Source organism: Alligator sinensis, unplaced genomic scaffold, assembly GCF_000455745.1.
Source record: "Alligator sinensis unplaced genomic scaffold, ASM45574v1 scaffold205_2, whole genome shotgun sequence".
Lineage (NCBI taxonomy): Eukaryota > Metazoa > Chordata > Crocodylia > Alligatoridae > Alligator > Alligator sinensis.
In genome coordinates, this window is record NW_005842563.1 from 609,934 (window position 1) to 633,932 (window position 23,999).

The 23,999-nt window shown below is 39.6% G+C and overlaps 1 protein-coding gene across 5 annotated transcripts in view; it reads right to left on the reverse strand.

Moving 5' to 3' along the window:
- The window catches only part of IQCA1 (IQ motif containing with AAA domain 1), a 210,441-nt gene that overhangs the window by 147,476 nt on the left and 38,966 nt on the right, over positions 1-23,999 (reverse strand). For all 5 annotated transcript variants that reach the window (XM_006032340.2, XM_025214087.1, XM_025214088.1 and 2 more), the window contains one exon: positions 21,725-21,796. In XM_006032340.2, the coding sequence (XP_006032402.1) occupies positions 21,725-21,796 (72 nt within the window). The remainder of the gene's footprint in view (positions 1-21,724; positions 21,797-23,999) is intronic.

A 23,999-nucleotide genomic window follows, 5' to 3' on the forward strand; every position in this document is an offset into this window, starting at 1 on the left:
ATCATTTTGAAAAATTACAAAGAGCACGCTAATGTGATTTATCTAGAAACAAAACTGGCTAGTTTTAGGTTCTTCCCCTACTCCTGGGTACCACCACTGACTTTTGTATATTTATAATTGAATTTTCAAAAATATGTGTCATTTAAAAGACCCAAACAACTTCCAGGGAAAACGGAATACACAAGGAAACACGGAAACTGATTATATACAATATATGTTAATTCTTTTACACCAGTTGAAAAGTCTATTTTTAATTTTAAATAAAATTGACAGTAATCATGACATTTTGAATTAGAGAAAAAACATTCTGTCTTCTTCATTTATAGATAACCAAAGAGTATAGCATATTGCAGCTGTGCTTAGGCCTTAAGCTGTCAACGTTGTAATGAAAGTTTCTATTTTAAGTCCTCTTAAGTTTCACCTACTGTAGGATTCCAGATTTCTCAAACCCTTGTATGTATCCTAGATATACCGCGTTAACATTGTCTGGTCTCTGTAAGCTGCTTTAAGGGCCTCTTGTATATCAGAGATAACAAAGAACCTACACAACCCAGCAGGGTGACTCTGGTTGAGTTCTTTTACGTCCTTTAAAGGAAAGGAGCATGGACCATAACCTATACATGTAGAGCAGTGGTTCTCAATCCTTGGTACTACCTGCCAATCGACGTGGCAAAAGCGAAACCAGAAGTCTCACTGTGGCACTTCTGGTTTCGGAGCCACGAGCCAAGTCCCACTTTTTTCTTGTGGACCACAGCCTTGGGCTAAGCAGCCTGTGTGGGGCCCCCCTCCCTGTGCCCTGGCACACTGACGTTGGGGAGTGAAAGCCCCAGTGCACTGGTCGTGGCGGGAGGGGGGTGGTGGCAGGAACTTTCAGCCCCAAAAGGCAAAGACACCTCCAACCCACCAGGCAGGAGGGTGGACCAAACTCAAAACACGGCACCTGTGTACCCCCTGCCCATGTCTCATGTACCCCTAGGGGTACGTGTACCATGGGTTGAGAAACACTGATGTAGAGCATCCAAGACTAGAGGAAGTAAACAGTAAACTGTTAGAAAGTTTGACCCTCTGTATCCCCCATGACAGTAATGGTCCCACTAACTCCAGTTACCACAGGTTCCAGCTGAAAAGTCATCTGCTATAATGTTTCAGAACATTATTCCATTCGTAGTCACATTCTTAAAGTGCCATACAAAACAGGATATCAGGTGTGTTTTCATAGATTTATATACTTAATGAGCATGTTAGTAAAAAAAATAAAAACCAAATTCTTTTTCACTTTGTTTCTTTGAATGCCTCTAATGGGGCTACTTCTGAATCTGGGGGAGGTATTCTCCAGTCAGAGGCTAATAAATAGCTTTTCCTTGGGGGCAGAAGCATTTTTGCATCTTAAAGAAATTTCTCTGGCCATGTGAAATTCAAATTTGTTAACTTCCCCAACAAACAGCAACTCATTTAAAAACAAATTGCAAATATTAGATGGAAACAGCGAACTTGATAATGCACAACCGCCACATCAGCTGTAGAATAATGCATCTTAATGAAGGCTTCCCATGTGAATAAACCATTATATTTACAAGCTTTCCACAGTTAATGACCCAGAACTGGATAACGAAACTCACATTTTTAGAGAGGTCTTCTGTCAGCAAAAGTATACATATTAATAATTGATGTTGCTGTAAAAATAGGACATAATGTGAAGCTTCCTGAGTTTGTGGGGAAAATAGGACTATATGGTCCATTAACTCAAAATGCTTAGCTAATGTTTGATGGGCTTTGTCTTTAAAATCCTTGTTTAAATTAATAAGGCAAAATGGACATTTGTCTAAAAGAGAATTTTATTCCATCTCATCAGTCACAAGGATACTGATGAGCAAGCTGCTTGCTTCTATTCTTTGCTTCTTTCCAAATAATATTTTAAGTTTTATAGAACAAAAAGGTCTTCCAGTAGGAGGAAGTAGATGCTCCCTGCATTTTTAAGGTAAGACCACATGAAGCAACGTCTCTTCATTTAATACTCTTCACTTAAAAACTCACTTGAGGAGACCACCTTAGGTTGAAAAGACTCACTTTGTGCTTAGTCAGCTTCAAAACTCTTTTTCCAAGCCAGACTGCTTTATTGTTCATTATAAAACACTTAGAGGTGTGCAGGCTGGCTGAACATCCTTAAGGCTATACTTCTGTGTATAGAATGCCCCATGCTGTGGAACTAACTGCTCTTCAATTGTTCCATTAAGAGCACATTTAGGAGGAAAAATAGATTTTGATCAAATAAATATATATATTTTTCTATGTTATATACCAGGACCAATATTCATATAGTCCCTGAAAGATAGGTTTTACTGTACTTTTATTTACTTCTTTCAGGACAAAGTATTTCAGTTTCTTTTTTCTGACCTGTGGGTCAAACCAAAACTGCACATTTTTATGGGATTTCTAGAGTGTATATATTTCGCTTTTGTATAATTCAATGTTTTATAATCTACAAGGTTTTATTCTTTAACTAGATTTAGTTTATTAGCTATTTGGGGTTTTTTTGGTCTTTTTTATGTGTTTGACAATACGCTTTCTGGTAGAGAGCCATTTTTCTCAGCAAAAAGCATATTTATTAATGGTCGGATTACAGACACCCTTACCCACACTAAGTTACACTGAATTAAATATGACTGCACATATGAGTAACTGCTTACCTGAAAGGGTTAAGCAGTTCATCCTCTAGCCCATCAGAGGTCAATTACTCTATGGAATATCAAACTTCAGTCCAATGAAAATTCACTTAGTCTGCTTTCAAGCTTCTCATGCTATTACTTAATTGGGATTTTTTTTGTGGTACTCCTTTATGCCTCCAAACTAACTATGAGAATATACTTTAAACATGTCTCTCTTCTTACCAAATACAGGTTTTCCTCACTTTATGCAGGTTCTGTATGTGCAAATTCACACTTATGCGATGACTCTTTATACCAAAAATTTGTTATATGCGAGGTAAATTCACTCTTACATGATCGGTGTGGTGGAAGCCCTCAGTCAGCTGCTTTGTGCAGTGCATTTTGGGAGTGACACGCACCAAAGTATAGTCTCTGGTGTGGATCTGTGCTCCTTGCTCGTTGTTTGCGACGTGTTTCTTTAGTTGCCATCCCCATTATGATAGTGCCGCATGCATATGTGCACTGCCTGCTGTTGGCGAGTACCAAAATTGTCTTGTAAGAGTGGTAGAAATGGGTCTGGGGGTCAGTACAGTCGAGGTCTTAGAACGTATCCCTATTTGTTACATTGTAAAGTGGGTTCCTTTTATGCGAATTTGAGTTATGTATCCAAGTACTGGATTCTGTTGCACTGGATACATATTGGTAGCCTCAAAGCACCACATACATTATATTTCTGATGTCCCAAATTAGGCACAAAAAAGAACTGCTAAATGAAATGTACTGTATTCATTAAAACTCATCACTATATGACCCATTGCAGTGGCTCTGCCAATTAAAATATGTGTCACATACAAACATCCATACTTATTGTGGTAGGAGGACATAGTAGAAAACTACTGAAAAAGCCTCCATTTACATTTTTTGTTATTTTTTTCTAACAATAAGTTTTTATTGAACATTAAAGACTATAAAATGCTTAAAGAAGATTATTTTGGTGTGGAATTGGGAAAAATATATTTTTATTCAGAATGACAGAATTCCCTATAGTTCTGGTTATTTTTACTTCAGTTATTATTTTGCGGCATACTGCCAAGCTTCTTTTACTACGTATACTTTTGATTGCAAATGCCACTTGTTTAGATATTAGCAAGGCTTCATAAAACAAAGGCACAATAGCAGAGAAATAGACAGCCTCTATTACTTCCCAATAACTTATCATTTTGAAAATAAAAGTTTAAAAAAACCTACCAAAACTAGCATAAATTAGTTCAGATTTGAAAATAGATACAAATGGTAAAATACCATATTTACTTGACTACAAGATGACAATGAATATAGGATGACCTCACAATAATTAGATTGTATGTATGGAAAATTTAGAAATTTGTTATAATTTTCCAAAATTTGAATTTGTCTCCCTTTCACTGCTGCAGGAAGGAAAATAAATCTGGGGGTCAGGTGGCCCCTTACTCTCTGCTCCCTTAACTTCTTCTCCCTGCAGACTCTTCCTCTGCCCTGACTGTCAGACCCTGCTCTACACTGAAGTGATGGGCAAATCTGAAAACACTGACTTTGAAATAAACATGTCTGTAATAATTTACATATAGGCAAATTACTATGGGTATCCATAGACTTCTTTTTTTTTTTTAATTGCTGCAAGTTTTAGCATAGGTTTTGGGGGGGTTTTTTGGGGGGTGGGGGGTTGACTTAAGGCCAAATTAGTTCTGAATTCCAAATCAACTGAGTCAAGCTCATTTGTTCATGTCTGTGCGGCTCTACCACCAGGAAAGTCTCCTCCCAGATCCATCAGTCTGGAACTTTGGATACTTCCCAAACCAGAGTCAACAGCATTTCAAGCCATGGTTACCCCATAGCTCAGCACTGCTCAATGCAAACGTGTACTCCAGACACCCTCCACAAAGTATCCACGTGTTAATTAGTAGGGGTGTGCGAAGCGGGCAGTATTTGATTTGGATTTGGCCGGATTCGGGGGACAGTGATTCGATTCGCTGATTCAGATCACTGTTCCGATTCGATTCAGCCGAATCTGAATCTGAAGATTCAATTCTGATTCGGTGAATCAGCAATTCAGCCATAGACACAGCTTTATATGTTTTTTCTACATACGTTGAGGTACCAGGCATGGCTCATGAATGCTGAGATGATGGGGCAGATGGAGTGTCCCATGGGGTGGATGTAGAAGTGGACCAGAAGTACTTGGCGGCGGACCCAGAAGTGGACTGACTGGCCAAGAGGGGGACCCTGGGTGCCCCCCCAGGCCCAGGAGGCACCAGTCACCAAGCTGGGGGGCGGAGGGGTGCCCTGCATGCTCCTCAGCAGACCTGGAAGTGGACCGGAAGTACTTCTAGTCCACTTCCGGGTCTGCTGCTGAGTGCATGGGGGCCTGGGACTCTCCATCTGCCCCACCATTTCAGCATTCATGAGCCACACCTGGTACCTTGAGGTACGTGGAAAAACATATAAAGCTGTGTCTATGGCTGAAACGTCAAATCTCTCCAAATTGATTCAGAGGCTTCTGATTCAATTCAGAGAGATGAATGGGTCTCCTGATTCAATTCGGATTCAGAGATTTGGCTGCCGAATCTCCTCCGAATCAAATCAGCAACTGAAGCTTTGCACAGCCCTACAGATTAGCCACCAATCATGACTGGAACTGGGTGTTCTTGTCATGAGTCCTGGGATTCGCTAAACATTTATATGCAGATGAGGCATGGGGCAACTTGGTCCAGCTTCACCTCATGGAGGGGGTAGGACCACACTAATCATATGTGACAGGCTGAGTGAGGTGGCAACAGATGGATTCTGGGTGAAGGGTCTGGGGCCCCATTTGGTGATATCTGCCAGACGTTTAAGGCTGGTGAAAAAACACGAATCACTGGATATGGGGAAGAAAGGCACAGCTCAGGTGTGGGAGTGAAGGAAGTTGAAATGTATTCAATGTAGTGGCTCATCATGGCTTGAAAAAGAGTTAATGCTGAGAAGACTGAATACAATGGGCACTACCATATATCTTATTCAGGTGGGCTATCCTGGACTTATCTTTTTGGTGGGTTCCTACCAGCATCTCAGTCTTTTGCTAAAATCAAGCATATTTAGTACCAAGAGGAGGGTTTCAGGGCTAGCTCACTCTGGCCCTCCCAGTGCTGGCCTGCTATTGCAGTACCTCCAGGCCTGGTGCCAGTCACCCCCTGGGAGGAGCAACCACCTTTTTTTTTTAAGGGCCATGCAGCATCTTGGCTTTTTGGCTAAGATCAAGCATTTTTGGCACCAAGGAGAGGGTGTCAGGGCTGCCTCTGGCCCTCCTGGAGCCAGCCTGGTATTGCAGTACCTCCAAGCCCAGTGCCAATTCCCTGTGGAGGGAACATCTGCATATTTTAAGGGCCAAAAAAAAAATTCCTATTAGTATGTTTGCCCAATATATGCCACACGAGCATCACATATATTCAGTGTCCCATGCTTCAAAATGGTGGTGTGGGCACTTTAACTAAAGCTTGTTTAACTAAAGCCCCCGTTGCCATTTTGAAATGCGAGGATGCTAAATAAACAACATGGAGGCTGCTGAAGCACACTAATTAGCACACTCCAGCAGACTTGCAGCAGACTCTATTAATCAAGTCTGCTCCAATGGGTGCTAATTAGCACACTTTGAAACAGAGCTCTGTCACATGTATAGGTGCCCATCATGCTCAGTGTTGGCTGCATTTAATCAATTTCATACCTGATTTACATTACTAAGCACGTGCTGCTTCTGGCAGCAGTTTTATGACAGTGGATTTAATTAGGTTTCCCTGTATGTAAATATAAAACAAGGAGTTTTTATCCCCATGCTGATTGGGGGGGAAAAACCTAAATATGGTAATACAAAAGGTTCTTTATTCTGGCTTTGGGAACATCATGTACATGATAAAAGCATTTAATCCTTATGTTTAATACAAACAAACTTTTGGGTACCTCTCAGCTCTTCTCTTTGCCCTTTTTTAGGAGATTGGAATTATTTCATGTTCTTCTTATTTATAGAGTTTGCAGTTTGTTATATCCAATGTAATGTATTTAGCTCTAGCCTCCAATGTTTACACAGAAGACTATTCTGGGAAATACTGATTTTTTTTGACTGGTTGAAATGTAATGTATTTTAAGAATTTAAACCATACAAAAATGTTTGGCAAATCCAGACTTGTTTCCTCCAATATAAATATAATCATTACTCAAAACAACATGCCTAAATTAGGGTAGGTTTAGAAGAGGTGAATAGGAGAGAAAAGTTATTTATTTAAAACCACCTAATATCCTTTAACTTGAAGACCATAGAGAAGAAGGAATAACCATCCAAAAAACAATATGAAAAAGTTTTATGTTAACACACATTGTACCAGAGACTCCCTTTGGATAGGAGTATAAATCCTGCACAGTGTCAAAGCTACATAACAGTGTACACTAGTTGATATGCCTTTGAGACCAGGCTGGTATTAATATATCCACACATCCAGCAAATTGTGGGCCCAATCCCATAAATTCCTTAAATATGTAAAACACTTAACTTTAACGGGACTGACTGCCTCTGTGTTTCAAGTTAAACACGTATTAGTTTTGTCAGATTGGGGACAAAGTGCTTAGTGCCTTGTGGGACTGAGCCCTCAATCCCTTGTAATGTAGAGTGAAATGGACACACCAACACTAGATGCAAACAATCCCTGCTGCCTATTCTACACTTATAGTCTGCACCAACCAGTTATTGTTGCCCAAGGCAATCCAAATTTACAATATTACAGTCAGTCTCCAGGGCATACAATACTTCCTATCCTCTTTCTCTGATTTTTTCAGACTTTTCCACAGGCTGTACATATGCAGAAGCAGCCAGTTTGCAAATAACCTCTATTGAAAATCCGTTCTAACATAAGTTTCTTTAAATTAATCTGCATTTTGAGCCTATGAAGTGCAGCTGGAGAACAAGTCTGTACTTCTAAAAGGATTAATCCAGCCAGGTTTTGAGAATCATCAAAGATGTGCTGACTATCCTCAACTCCCACTGACTTCAGGACGCCTTTAGTTCCTCAGAGGATTTGGCTATGTTATGAAAGCAGCTCCCCCAGATTTCAGTGAAAACAGGACCTCTGTCAGCAAGTGAATCAAGCAAGGAAATTGAGTAAGGCCAGGTTAATGGTTGATTTGTATCACTGGGACAACACAAAACCAACTACAGAACACTGATGAATTTGGTCCCCAATGACCAAAATCTTAACAGCTGTCTGTTTCTGATAGGTAAAAAACCAGACACTGGGTGCATCTACATGTGCAATTAGCACATAGGAATAAACTCCAGTACAGTTCACATTGGAGTTTATTGCTCCCAGGTGCAGTGTTTAAATGTGTGCCAGGGGCAGCAGCATGTTGAGACGGGGTAGAGCAGTCCCAGCTGGCAGGGAGACCTGGGGAGGGTGGGGGGCGGAGTCATAAATCTGAAACATGGCACACTTTGGCTGATCTATACCTTTAAAATACTGAGAGTAGGAGAAAAAGTTAGGTTTCCTCTGGATACAGTATGCACTTTCAAGATAATCAAATGTAGTGGACTTCTCTCTCATCCAAGTCATAGTTAAAAGAGAAAATAAACACTGGAATGTTGGTTGCAGCCTTAACTATAAAGCTGCTAGTACAAAGCTCCATGGCAAAAGTATGAGGAAGAGCAGGAAGCAGGTCAGGATACAGTTATGAAGATATATGTGTTCCTGGTGAGGCTGCTGCTTTTTTTAAATTAAGCACATTTTGTGAATCATGATTTATTTGAGATTTAGAAAAACAAGTGCTGAGGGAATCATGCTGTTCCTGCAATTAAATTCTAATAAATAATAATAACAACAAGACTTTGCTCTAGAGCCAAGAAAAATCTCTGGTAAATGGGCTACTTTGACACTGGACAAAATAAATAGAATCCAAACCCAGAAAACATAGAATTTTCCCTGTTTTAAGCAGGCAACAAATATAATGGCCTTTCATGAAGCACTCTGAATTCAAAGGCAGACAGGATGGTTCTCGAATCATCTTTGTTTCTTGTATCATCACATTTTTGTTAGATTAATATAACTGAATGCTACAAAATTGTTATTAAGAATTTCAAAGTCAATTTTAAAGAATCAGCCAAATGATAATAATTTACACATAATTTAAAAACAGTAATCACAAGAGAATTTATATTTATTGCGATAGAAGTTGGGACTCCTTTGGAGAGGGTTTAAATTTGTGGATGGCCAGGTCTCTAATTTATCTAAGTCTGAAAGAAATAGAAAAGCAAATTCAACATATTTACACATGAAGTTGTGGACTCATTTGTTAGAGGCCTGACATGATCATACATCAAAGGGGCTTGACCTCTGGAGCTCACTGCCTATCTATCAAAATGGACTGATGCTCGTTTGCCACTCATTTCCCTTGGAGGCCACAGAAGGGAATGTGGCATGAAAAATACAGGAAAAATGCAAATCAGGACTATGAAAACTTTGGAAAAAAAGGTAAATTTTTATTTGGTAGATCTGTTTCCCCCATATCCTTTGATTAGATATTTGATAAAGAGTAAAGGCTATAAGTGCAGCGTTGCATTTATCAATTTCTAAACGAAGGTCAGGATTCAAATAGACTCAATGCCATGTTAAATTTTTATCCATTCATGGGGATGAGAGGGATTATGTTTCCCGAAGTATATAGTACCTGGCTGTCTTCATATCCATTATTCGTCTCACTCTTGATACTAGCCCCATGAAAAAAAATGCAGCTATATACCAAATCATAACTCACTATCTCCTACAGTGTTCTACAGTGGTCTCAACGTCTTTTAGGTAAACATTTTGGAATTTGACAAAAAATGATCCCTTAAATTTCCCAAATTATATTTTCCAAAATTTTTATGTTCAGTAAATCCAAGCATTCTAGAAGTTTGAGTCTGCTCCTGTTGAAGTTTCTGGGAGTTTGCTCACAGACTTCAGTGAGAAAATCAGAGAGAATCAAAATAAGCACCCACTCCTCATCTGACCACAAAGGACCACAACATTCATAGAAGCTACAGGAGAAATGAAAGGAAAGACTCTATAACAAGATTTTATTTAAGACGGGAAGACTTTATTTAATGGGAAGATTTTCCCACGCAACTTGATATAACGTTAGGTAATTTTAATTTATTTCTGTGGAAAGAATCAGAAGATTCTTAAGTAATGCTCCTTTTCTGTAAATATATATTCTTAGGGATAGAACTTGTTTTCGTAAGTGTGATCTTGCTAAGAATAATTTCACTGTTTGGTAAGAAAACCGTACAACCTATGTTTGGAGGAAGTAGAGAGTTTAATTATAAATGTTAATTCTGATTTTCTTTAATTATATTTTAATAGCTGTAGAATATAAAACATCATGCCCAGAAGAGTAAAGCTAACAAAATAGAGTGAATATTATTGTTGTCAGTGAATATTATTGTAAGGCAATATTGTAAAAGGGCTTTGTTTGAAATTTAGTTCTAACTGGGTGCATCTACATATGAAATTAGTGCGCCTGAATAAACTCCCCACACTGTAGCACCCTTGTGCCCCAGCCAGCCTTGTTACAGTCTACACATGCATTTGAGTGCAAGTAAATACTTCACCATTGGATAGTAGTTGTACCGGGCAGTATGATCCTATGGCGGAGTTAATTAGTTTACTGTGCCCTAATAGGGGTGCACATCTAGATTGTGACTCTTTACTGTACAGATAATTAGTTAACTCCACAGTAAAGTGCACATGTAGATGCACCCACAATGTGTTGTAGCAGTAGTTAAAAGAAGCTTGTGGGTCTGGTACCTGTGCAGTATCACGTGACATAAAAACCAAAGAGTAATGGTGGAGCACAGATAATGGATTTGAAGGAAGAGAATGTCAGTTGTAAAGCAAAAGTCTATTCACATTTCCAGCTGACTGCTGGTAGAAGCTTCATATCCTAGGAACAAGGAAGCCAGGGGAAAGCAACACTTCTCAACCCATGCAAGTAAGACATGATGTTGGAATAAGAAGTTGATTTTCCAGGGCCCTTCTTTCCCCACTACAGGTCACATGGATTTACATCTCCGTCTTTTGCCTCTTCATGCCATGTAATCTGAGATGATGTTTTAGTTATTTCTACCAATATGGACCAGAGGATATGTTTTGGCAGCTTCTTTTATTACTTCCCCAACCATATACCTGCAATGAGAATAGGTCTGTACAAGGGCATGATACAAAGATCTGACAGCTTCAGCTCTGCTTCAAAATTATGGCAGCTTGAGTACTCAGACATTTTATGCTGGACTGATCTAGCATCATTTCGTTCCTTTGCTATATCTGCCTTAAATTCCCCTAAGCCTGGGGCAAATGTTATTCTGGCTGAATCCACACTAGTGTAGACACGGGATCTATGTATAACACAGAAGTTTTCAGTACAAGATTAATGGTGTGGTAAAGGAACAATCCATCATTTTAGTTCTTTAATCACAGAGACCCTTTTAAAATAGGTGGATTTCTTTATGAATTAATTTCTTGTTTTCTCCTGTTAAATTATAAAACTCTAAAAGGCAAAATCTGAAAAATATTTTATATACTTTAGGCAGCACAACTTACCATTCCCAGAAATATCATTTCCTCTTCTCTAATTTTCTCAGTTCTCTTCATCTGGATATAACCACGCCAAACCTGAATTATAAACACAACTCCAATGAGATAAATGGACCTTGTTACAGTTTCCTTACTGCAGCAGGCACAGGAAAAAACAAATAAAGGAAGGAAAAACAGAATATACAATTGAAGCAATTACTCTTTAACAGGTTGCCATCTGCTGTATTTTTTAGAGGCAAGGATTTCTTAGGGTGATATCGTTTATCAGGATAGAGCTAAACAATTAAACAAATTCTGTAAGTCTGGTATTCTGTTCTCACCCTCAGTACCTTACAAAGATTTTATCATAAAACAGTCATAGTTGAAAACATATTTATATCTGAGGTCCAATGCTCTCACTGAATTAGTGATCGGGCAAATATATATGCAGTCTAGACAAAAATACTGTAAGATGGATACATCACTGTATGGATCTTTAATCATCAATGGTTCAATGTCTAAAGGCTCTCAGGGGTCTGTCCTGGGTTCAATATCTTAATTAATGATTTGGAGGATAGGACTGAGCAGATGACACCAAGCTCGGTGGAGCTGATATTCTGAAGTGTAGGATTGGTATTCAGGACTTTGCTTAACTGGAAATTGATAAACTGGATTAGGATCTTGATAAACTGGAAAAATGGTGTAAATTAATTGACTTAGAACAGAACAATCACATATGTATATACAGACTGGGCACATCTACCTGAGACACTACATGCACAGTAGACTAATTCTGTGCATTAGTGCATCATGGCAAAAGTTGTGCTAATGTGCAGTAGAATTAGTCTACTGTGCATTAGCATCACTAAAAGACCATGCACTGGCACTACTGTGCAGTAATGCCAGTTATTACAGGTGCTAAACTTAACGTGCAGTAACAACGGTGCATTAATGTATGTGTAGACATGCCCACCAGGGAATAATTGGTTAGACTGCAGTACTGCAGAAAATGACTTGGGTGTTATAATGAACTAGAAGCTGACCAGTATGCTCTTGTTCAAAATCAGGCCAAGAGCATACTGCACTGCATTAAGAGGGAGATCACTTGCAAATCAAGGGAAGTGATTCTTCTGTTCTATTCAGCACTACTCACGTAGTGTACTGTGTATCTGGAACCCAGTTTTGGGCACTTCCTTTCCTGTAGGATGAAGACAAATTAGAAAGAGTCTAGCAGAAAACAAAGCAATGACTAGAAGTCTAGGAGACATGATTTAAAAGAAAAAGGTTAGAAGAACTGGGATTATTTATTCTGAAGAAGAGGAGATGGGGAGTAGAGTGGGGTTTGATAACAGTTTTGAAATACCTGAAGGGTGGTTATAAATAGGATGGAGATAGGACTAGAAGCAATGGTCATCAATTTCTGCTAGGGAAATTGTGGTTTGATATTAGGAAAAATGTTCTAGCTACAAAGGTGTTGAAGCATCGGAACAGATTTCCTAAAGAGGTTATGGAATCTATCCTTGAAAGTTTATAAAAGCAGATCAGACAAACACTTGTCTGGAAAGGTTTTGATGGGGGGCCTGGGAATGGGGTTGGACTAGACGGCTTCTTGAGGCCCCTTCCAACCCTATTTTTCTATGATTCTGTATTTGAGTGCCTGCATAAAAGTACTCATACATAAGGGTATGAAGATTAGATGTGGCCTCTACTCATTGGCTATATTTTCTCAGTGGTTTTTTTTCCCCTTCCTGCTGCTTTGTCCACAGAAAACAGTATCTTTTACTCAAAAAATACACAACTCACCTGAGATGCACTGAGATCTGAAGGTGGAGGTCAGAGAGGAAAATGTGTGGGCCACAGAAATCAGATGTAAAAGACTGATTAGGTTCTCTAATCCATCCTCTCACTAAAACAGGATTGTTTCATTCAATTAGATTTTAGTGCATAGTCCAGTCTCAATTGAGATGTCCTCAGTGGGCATGTTCAGATGAGCATGCAAATGTGGTTTGCAATGCCTCAAAGCAGTTTGAGGTGCCACACACCACATGTGGTGCACATAAGCCCTTTTGCCATGCTGCTAATTTGTAGTGAGGTGCCAAAATTTGGCACCGGGAGATCCTGCTGTAAAAAGAAACCACTGCTGAAAAAAGCAGTCCAGTGTATGCAGCAGTAGCATGTGTCACCAGACACGGAGCCTGGCTAGCCAGAGCCATGCTTTGGCTGGTGGGCACACTCCTGCATTTTGGGAGTGACACGCACCAAAGTATAGTCTCTGGTGTGGATCTGTGCTCCTTGCTCGTTGTTTGCGACGTGTTTCTTTAGTTGCCATCCCCATTATGATAGTGCCGCATGCATATGTGCACTGTCTGCTGTTGGCGAGTACCAAAATTGTCTTGTAAGAGTGGTAGAAATGGGTCTGGGGGTCAGTACAGTCGAGGTCTTAGAACGTATCCCTATTTGTTACATTGTAAAGTGGGTTCCTTTTATGCGAATTTGAGTTATGTATCCAAGTACTGGATTCTGTTGCACTGGATACATATTGGTAGCCTCAAAGCACCACATACATTATATTTCTGATGTCCCAAATTAGGCACAAAAAAGAACTGCTAAATGAAATGTACTGTATTCATTAAAACTCATCACTATATGACCCATTGCAGTGGCTCTGCCAATTAAAATATGTGTCACATACAAACATCCATACTTATTGTGGTAGGAGGACATAGTAGAAAACTACTGAAAAAGCCTCCATTTACATTTTTTGTTATTTTTTTCTAACAATAAGTTTTTATTGAACATTAAAGACTATAAAATGCTTAAAGAAGATTATTTTGGTGTGGAATTGGGAAAAATATATTTTTATTCAGAATGACAGAATTCCCTATAGTTCTGGTTATTTTTACTTCAGTTATTATTTTGCGGCATACTGCCAAGCTTCTTTTACTACGTATACTTTTGATTGCAAATGCCACTTGTTTAGATATTAGCAAGGCTTCATAAAACAAAGGCACAATAGCAGAGAAATAGACAGCCTCTATTACTTCCCAATAACTTATCATTTTGAAAATAAAAGTTTAAAAAAACCTACCAAAACTAGCATAAATTAGTTCAGATTTGAAAATAGATACAAATGGTAAAATACCATATTTACTTGACTACAAGATGACAATGAATATAGGATGACCTCACAATAATTAGATTGTATGTATGGAAAATTTAGAAATTTGTTATAATTTTCCAAAATTTGAATTTGTCTCCCTTTCACTGCTGCAGGAAGGAAAATAAATCTGGGGGTCAGGTGGCCCCTTACTCTCTGCTCCCTTAACTTCTTCTCCCTGCAGACTCTTCCTCTGCCCTGACTGTCAGACCCTGCTCTACACTGAAGTGATGGGCAAATCTGAAAACACTGACTTTGAAATAAACATGTCTGTAATAATTTACATATAGGCAAATTACTATGGGTATCCATAGACTTCTTTTTTTTTTTTAATTGCTGCAAGTTTTAGCATAGGTTTTTGGGGGGTTTTTTGGGGGGTGGGGGGTTGACTTAAGGCCAAATTAGTTCTGAATTCCAAATCAACTGAGTCAAGCTCATTTGTTCATGTCTGTGCGGCTCTACCACCAGGAAAGTCTCCTCCCAGATCCATCAGTCTGGAACTTTGGATACTTCCCAAACCAGAGTCAACAGCATTTCAAGCCATGGTTACCCCATAGCTCAGCACTGCTCAATGCAAACGTGTACTCCAGACACCCTCCACAAAGTATCCACGTGTTAATTAGTAGGGGTGTGCGAAGCGGGCAGTATTTGATTTGGATTTGGCCGGATTCGGGGGACAGTGATTCGATTCGCTGATTCAGATCACTGTTCCGATTCGATTCAGCCGAATCTGAATCTGAAGATTCAATTCTGATTCGGTGAATCAGCAATTCAGCCATAGACACAGCTTTATATGTTTTTTCTACATACGTTGAGGTACCAGGCATGGCTCATGAATGCTGAGATGATGGGGCAGATGGAGTGTCCCATGGGGTGGATGTAGAAGTGGACCAGAAGTACTTGGCGGCGGACCCAGAAGTGGACTGACTGGCCAAGAGGGGGACCCTGGGTGCCCCCCCAGGCCCAGGAGGCACCAGTCACCAAGCTGGGGGGCGGAGGGGTGCCCTGCATGCTCCTCAGCAGACCTGGAAGTGGACCGGAAGTACTTCTAGTCCACTTCCGGGTCTGCTGCTGAGTGCATGGGGGCCTGGGACTCTCCATCTGCCCCACCATTTCAGCATTCATGAGCCACACCTGGTACCTTGAGGTACGTGGAAAAACATATAAAGCTGTGTCTATGGCTGAAACGTCAAATCTCTCCAAATTGATTCAGAGGCTTCTGATTCAATTCAGAGAGATGAATGGGTCTCCTGATTCAATTCGGATTCAGAGATTTGGCTGCCGAATCTCCTCCGAATCAAATCAGCAACTGAAGCTTTGCACAGCCCTACAGATTAGCCACCAATCATGACTGGAACTGGGTGTTCTTGTCATGAGTCCTGGGATTCGCTAAACATTTATATGCAGATGAGGCATGGGGCAACTTGGTCCAGCTTCACCTCATGGAGGGGGTAGGACCACACTAATCATATGTGACAGGCTGAGTGAGGTGGCAACAGATGGATTCTGGGTGAAGGGTCTGGGGCCCCATTTGGTGATATCTGCCAGACGTTTAAGGCTGGTGAAAAAACACGAATCACTGGATATGGGGAAGAAAGGCACAGCTCAGGTGTGGGAGTGAAGGAAGTTGAAATGTATTCAATGTAGTGGCTCATCATGGCTTGAAAAAGAGTTAATGCTGAGAAGACTGAATACAATGGGCACTACCATATATCTTATTCAGGTGGGCTATCCTGGACTTATCTTTTTGGTGGGTTCCTACCAGCATCTCAGTCTTTTGCTAAAATCAAGCATATTTAGTACCAAGAGGAGGGTTTCAGGGCTAGCTCACTCTGGCCCTCCCAGTGCTGGCCTGCTATTGCAGTACCTCCAGGCCTGGTGCCAGTCACCCCCTGGGAGGAGCAACCACCTTTTTTTTTTAAGGGCCATGCAGCATCTTGGCTTTTTGGCTAAGATCAAGCATTTTTGGCACCAAGGAGAGGGTGTCAGGGCTGCCTCTGGCCCTCCTGGAGCCAGCCTGGTATTGCAGTACCTCCAAGCCCAGTGCCAATTCCCTGTGGAGGGAACATCTGCATATTTTAAGGGCCAAAAAAAAAATTCCTATTAGTATGTTTGCCCAATATATGCCACACGAGCATCACATATATTCAGTGTCCCATGCTTCAAAATGGTGGTGTGGGCACTTTAACTAAAGCTTGTTTAACTAAAGCCCCCGTTGCCATTTTGAAATGCGAGGATGCTAAATAAACAACATGGAGGCTGCTGAAGCACACTAATTAGCACACTCCAGCAGACTTGCAGCAGACTCTATTAATCAAGTCTGCTCCAATGGGTGCTAATTAGCACACTTTGAAACAGAGCTCTGTCACATGTATAGGTGCCCATCATGCTCAGTGTTGGCTGCATTTAATCAATTTCATACCTGATTTACATTACTAAGCACGTGCTGCTTCTGGCAGCAGTTTTATGACAGTGGATTTAATTAGGTTTCCCTGTATGTAAATATAAAACAAGGAGTTTTTATCCCCATGCTGATTGGGGGGGAAAAACCTAAATATGGTAATACAAAAGGTTCTTTATTCTGGCTTTGGGAACATCATGTACATGATAAAAGCATTTAATCCTTATGTTTAATACAAACAAACTTTTGGGTACCTCTCAGCTCTTCTCTTTGCCCTTTTTTAGGAGATTGGAATTATTTCATGTTCTTCTTATTTATAGAGTTTGCAGTTTGTTATATCCAATGTAATGTATTTAGCTCTAGCCTCCAATGTTTACACAGAAGACTATTCTGGGAAATACTGATTTTTTTTGACTGGTTGAAATGTAATGTATTTTAAGAATTTAAACCATACAAAAATGTTTGGCAAATCCAGACTTGTTTCCTCCAATATAAATATAATCATTACTCAAAACAACATGCCTAAATTAGGGTAGGTTTAGAAGAGGTGAATAGGAAAGAGAAGTTATTTATTTAAAACCACCTAATATCCTTTAACTTGAAGACCATAGAGAAGAAGGAATAACCATCCAAAAAACAATATGAAAAAGTTTTATGTTAACACACATTGTACCAGAGACTCCCTTTGGATAGGAGTATAAATCCTGCACAGTGTCAAAGCTACATAACAGTGTACACTAGTTGATATGCCTTTGAGACCAGGCTGGTATTAATATATCCACACATCCAGCAAATTGTGGGCCCAATCCCATAAATTCCTTAAATATGTAAAACACTTAACTTTAACGGGACTGACTGCCTCTGTGTTTCAAGTTAAACACGTATTAGTTTTGTCAGATTGGGGACAAAGTGCTTAGTGCCTTGTGGGACTGAGCCCTCAATCCCTTGTAATGTAGAGTGAAATGGACACACCAACACTAGATGCAAACAATCCCTGCTGCCTATTCTACACTTATAGTCTGCACCAACCAGTTATTGTTGCCCAAGGCAATCCAAATTTACAATATTACAGTCAGTCTCCAGGGCATACAATACTTCCTATCCTCTTTCTCTGATTTTTTCAGACTTTTCCACAGGCTGTACATATGCAGAAGCAGCCAGTTTGCAAATAACCTCTATTGAAAATCCGTTCTAACATAAGTTTCTTTAAATTAATCTGCATTTTGAGCCTATGAAGTGCAGCTGGAGAACAAGTCTGTACTTCTAAAAGGATTAATCCAGCCAGGTTTTGAGAATCATCAAAGATGTGCTGACTATCCTCAACTCCCACTGACTTCAGGACGCCTTTAGTTCCTCAGAGGATTTGGCTATGTTATGAAAGCAGCTCCCCCAGATTTCAGTGAAAACAGGACCTCTGTCAGCAAGTGAATCAAGCAAGGAAATTGAGTAAGGCCAGGTTAATGGTTGATTTGTATCACTGGGACAACACAAAACCAACTACAGAACACTGATGAATTTGGTCCCCAATGACCAAAATCTTAACAGCTGTCTGTTTCTGATAGGTAAAAAACCAGACACTGGGTGCATCTACATGTGCAATTAGCACATAGGAATAAACTCCAGTACAGTTCACATTGGAGTTTATTGCTCCCAGGTGCAGTGTTTAAATGTGTGCCAGGGGCAGCAGCATGTTGAGACGGGGTAGAGCAGTCCCAGCTGGCAGGGAGACCTGGGGAGGGTGGGGGGCGGAGTCATAAATCTGAAACATGGCACACTTTGGCTGATCTATACCTTTAAAATACTGAGAGTAGGAGAAAAAGTTAGGTTTCCTCTGGATACAGTATGCACTTTCAAGATAATCAAATGTAGTGGACTTCTCTCTCATCCAAGTCATAGTTAAAAGAGAAAATAAACACTGGAATGTTGGTTGCAGCCTTAACTATAAAGCTGCTAGTACAAAGCTCCATGGCAAAAGTATGAGGAAGAGCAGGAAGCAGGTCAGGATACAGTTATGAAGATATATGTGTTCCTGGTGAGGCTGCTGCTTTTTTTAAATTAAGCACATTTTGTGAATCATGATTTATTTGAGATTTAGAAAAACAAGTGCTGAGGGAATCATGCTGTTCCTGCAATTAAATTCTAATAAATAATAATAACAACAAGACTTTGCTCTAGAGCCAAGAAAAATCTCTGGTAAATGGGCTACTTTGACACTGGACAAAATAAATAGAATCCAAACCCAGAAAACATAGAATTTTCCCTGTTTTAAGCAGGCAACAAATATAATGGCCTTTCATGAAGCACTCTGAATTCAAAGGCAGACAGGATGGTTCTCGAATCATCTTTGTTTCTTGTATCATCACATTTTTGTTAGATTAATATAACTGAATGCTACAAAATTGTTATTAAGAATTTCAAAGTCAATTTTAAAGAATCAGCCAAATGATAATAATTTACACATAATTTAAAAACAGTAATCACAAGAGAATTTATATTTATTGCGATAGAAGTTGGGACTCCTTTGGAGAGGGTTTAAATTTGTGGATGGCCAGGTCTCTAATTTATCTAAGTCTGAAAGAAATAGAAAAGCAAATTCAACATATTTACACATGAAGTTGTGGACTCATTTGTTAGAGGCCTGACATGATCATACATCAAAGGGGCTTGACCTCTGGAGCTCACTGCCTATCTATCAAAATGGACTGATGCTCGTTTGCCACTCATTTCCCTTGGAGGCCACAGAAGGGAATGTGGCATGAAAAATACAGGAAAAATGCAAATCAGGACTATGAAAACTTTGGAAAAAAAGGTAAATTTTTATTTGGTAGATCTGTTTCCCCCATATCCTTTGATTAGATATTTGATAAAGAGTAAAGGCTATAAGTGCAGCGTTGCATTTATCAATTTCTAAACGAAGGTCAGGATTCAAATAGACTCAATGCCATGTTAAATTTTTATCCATTCATGGGGATGAGAGGGATTATGTTTCCCGAAGTATATAGTACCTGGCTGTCTTCATATCCATTATTCGTCTCACTCTTGATACTAGCCCCATGAAAAAAAATGCAGCTATATACCAAATCATAACTCACTATCTCCTACAGTGTTCTACAGTGGTCTCAACGTCTTTTAGGTAAACATTTTGGAATTTGACAAAAAATGATCCCTTAAATTTCCCAAATTATATTTTCCAAAATTTTTATGTTCAGTAAATCCAAGCATTCTAGAAGTTTGAGTCTGCTCCTGTTGAAGTTTCTGGGAGTTTGCTCACAGACTTCAGTGAGAAAATCAGAGAGAATCAAAATAAGCACCCACTCCTCATCTGACCACAAAGGACCACAACATTCATAGAAGCTACAGGAGAAATGAAAGGAAAGACTCTATAACAAGATTTTATTTAAGACGGGAAGACTTTATTTAATGGGAAGATTTTCCCACGCAACTTGATATAACGTTAGGTAATTTTAATTTATTTCTGTGGAAAGAATCAGAAGATTCTTAAGTAATGCTCCTTTTCTGTAAATATATATTCTTAGGGATAGAACTTGTTTTCGTAAGTGTGATCTTGCTAAGAATAATTTCACTGTTTGGTAAGAAAACCGTACAACCTATGTTTGGAGGAAGTAGAGAGTTTAATTATAAATGTTAATTCTGATTTTCTTTAATTATATTTTAATAGCTGTAGAATATAAAACATCATGCCCAGAAGAGTAAAGCTAACAAAATAGAGTGAATATTATTGTTGTCAGTGAATATTATTGTAAGGCAATATTGTAAAAGGGCTTTGTTTGAAATTTAGTTCTAACTGGGTGCATCTACATATGAAATTAGTGCGCCTGAATAAACTCCCCACACTGTAGCACCCTTGTGCCCCAGCCAGCCTTGTTACAGTCTACACATGCATTTGAGTGCAAGTAAATACTTCACCATTGGATAGTAGTTGTACCGGGCAGTATGATCCTATGGCGGAGTTAATTAGTTTACTGTGCCCTAATAGGGGTGCACATCTAGATTGTGACTCTTTACTGTACAGATAATTAGTTAACTCCACAGTAAAGTGCACATGTAGATGCACCCACAATGTGTTGTAGCAGTAGTTAAAAGAAGCTTGTGGGTCTGGTACCTGTGCAGTATCACGTGACATAAAAACCAAAGAGTAATGGTGGAGCACAGATAATGGATTTGAAGGAAGAGAATGTCAGTTGTAAAGCAAAAGTCTATTCACATTTCCAGCTGACTGCTGGTAGAAGCTTCATATCCTAGGAACAAGGAAGCCAGGGGAAAGCAACACTTCTCAACCCATGCAAGTAAGACATGATGTTGGAATAAGAAGTTGATTTTCCAGGGCCCTTCTTTCCCCACTACAGGTCACATGGATTTACATCTCCGTCTTTTGCCTCTTCATGCCATGTAATCTGAGATGATGTTTTAGTTATTTCTACCAATATGGACCAGAGGATATGTTTTGGCAGCTTCTTTTATTACTTCCCCAACCATATACCTGCAATGAGAATAGGTCTGTACAAGGGCATGATACAAAGATCTGACAGCTTCAGCTCTGCTTCAAAATTATGGCAGCTTGAGTACTCAGACATTTTATGCTGGACTGATCTAGCATCATTTCGTTCCTTTGCTATATCTGCCTTAAATTCCCCTAAGCCTGGGGCAAATGTTATTCTGGCTGAATCCACACTAGTGTAGACACGGGATCTATGTATAACACAGAAGTTTTCAGTACAAGATTAATGGTGTGGTAAAGGAACAATCCATCATTTTAGTTCTTTAATCACAGAGACCCTTTTAAAATAGGTGGATTTCTTTATGAATTAATTTCTTGTTTTCTCCTGTTAAATTATAAAACTCTAAAAGGCAAAATCTGAAAAATATTTTATATACTTTAGGCAGCACAACTTACCATTCCCAGAAATATCATTTCCTCTTCTCTAATTTTCTCAGTTCTCTTCATCTGGATATAACCACGCCAAACCTGAATTATAAACACAACTCCAATGAGATAAATGGACCTTGTTACAGTTTCCTTACTGCAGCAGGCACAGGAAAAAACAAATAAAGGAAGGAAAAACAGAATATACAATTGAAGCAATTACTCTTTAACAGGTTGCCATCTGCTGTATTTTTTAGAGGCAAGGATTTCTTAGGGTGATATCGTTTATCAGGATAGAGCTAAACAATTAAACAAATTCTGTAAGTCTGGTATTCTGTTCTCACCCTCAGTACCTTACAAAGATTTTATCATAAAACAGTCATAGTTGAAAACATATTTATATCTGAGGTCCAATGCTCTCACTGAATTAGTGATCGGGCAAATATATATGCAGTCTAGACAAAAATACTGTAAGATGGATACATCACTGTATGGATCTTTAATCATCAATGGTTCAATGTCTAAAGGCTCTCAGGGGTCTGTCCTGGGTTCAATATCTTAATTAATGATTTGGAGGATAGGACTGAGCAGATGACACCAAGCTCGGTGGAGCTGATATTCTGAAGTGTAGGATTGGTATTCAGGACTTTGCTTAACTGGAAATTGATAAACTGGATTAGGATCTTGATAAACTGGAAAAATGGTGTAAATTAATTGACTTAGAACAGAACAATCACATATGTATATACAGACTGGGCACATCTACCTGAGACACTACATGCACAGTAGACTAATTCTGTGCATTAGTGCATCATGGCAAAAGTTGTGCTAATGTGCAGTAGAATTAGTCTACTGTGCATTAGCATCACTAAAAGACCATGCACTGGCACTACTGTGCAGTAATGCCAGTTATTACAGGTGCTAAACTTAACGTGCAGTAACAACGGTGCATTAATGTATGTGTAGACATGCCCACCAGGGAATAATTGGTTAGACTGCAGTACTGCAGAAAATGACTTGGGTGTTATAATGAACTAGAAGCTGACCAGTATGCTCTTGTTCAAAATCAGGCCAAGAGCATACTGCACTGCATTAAGAGGGAGATCACTTGCAAATCAAGGGAAGTGATTCTTCTGTTCTATTCAGCACTACTCACGTAGTGTACTGTGTATCTGGAACCCAGTTTTGGGCACTTCCTTTCCTGTAGGATGAAGACAAATTAGAAAGAGTCTAGCAGAAAACAAAGCAATGACTAGAAGTCTAGGAGACATGATTTAAAAGAAAAAGGTTAGAAGAACTGGGATTATTTATTCTGAAGAAGAGGAGATGGGGAGTAGAGTGGGGTTTGATAACAGTTTTGAAATACCTGAAGGGTGGTTATAAATAGGATGGAGATAGGACTAGAAGCAATGGTCATCAATTTCTGCTAGGGAAATTGTGGTTTGATATTAGGAAAAATGTTCTAGCTACAAAGGTGTTGAAGCATCGGAACAGATTTCCTAAAGAGGTTATGGAATCTATCCTTGAAAGTTTATAAAAGCAGATCAGACAAACACTTGTCTGGAAAGGTTTTGATGGGGGGCCTGGGAATGGGGTTGGACTAGACGGCTTCTTGAGGCCCCTTCCAACCCTATTTTTCTATGATTCTGTATTTGAGTGCCTGCATAAAAGTACTCATACATAAGGGTATGAAGATTAGATGTGGCCTCTACTCATTGGCTATATTTTCTCAGTGGTTTTTTTTCCCCTTCCTGCTGCTTTGTCCACAGAAAACAGTATCTTTTACTCAAAAAATACACAACTCACCTGAGATGCACTGAGATCTGAAGGTGGAGGTCAGAGAGGAAAATGTGTGGGCCACAGAAATCAGATGTAAAAGACTGATTAGGTTCTCTAATCCATCCTCTCACTAAAACAGGATTGTTTCATTCAATTAGATTTTAGTGCATAGTCCAGTCTCAATTGAGATGTCCTCAGTGGGCATGTTCAGATGAGCATGCAAATGTGGTTTGCAATGCCTCAAAGCAGTTTGAGGTGCCACACACCACATGTGGTGCACATAAGCCCTTTTGCCATGCTGCTAATTTGTAGTGAGGTGCCAAAATTTGGCACCGGGAGATCCTGCTGTAAAAAGAAACCACTGCTGAAAAAAGCAGTCCAGTGTATGCAGCAGTAGCATGTGTCACCAGACACGGAGCCTGGCTAGCCAGAGCCATGCTTTGGCTGCTGGCCAGACTCTGAGAAGCCAGACTGGCACTGCTGCTTCCCTGGGAGGCCCTGAGGACCCCAGGTAAGGCTGCTGAGG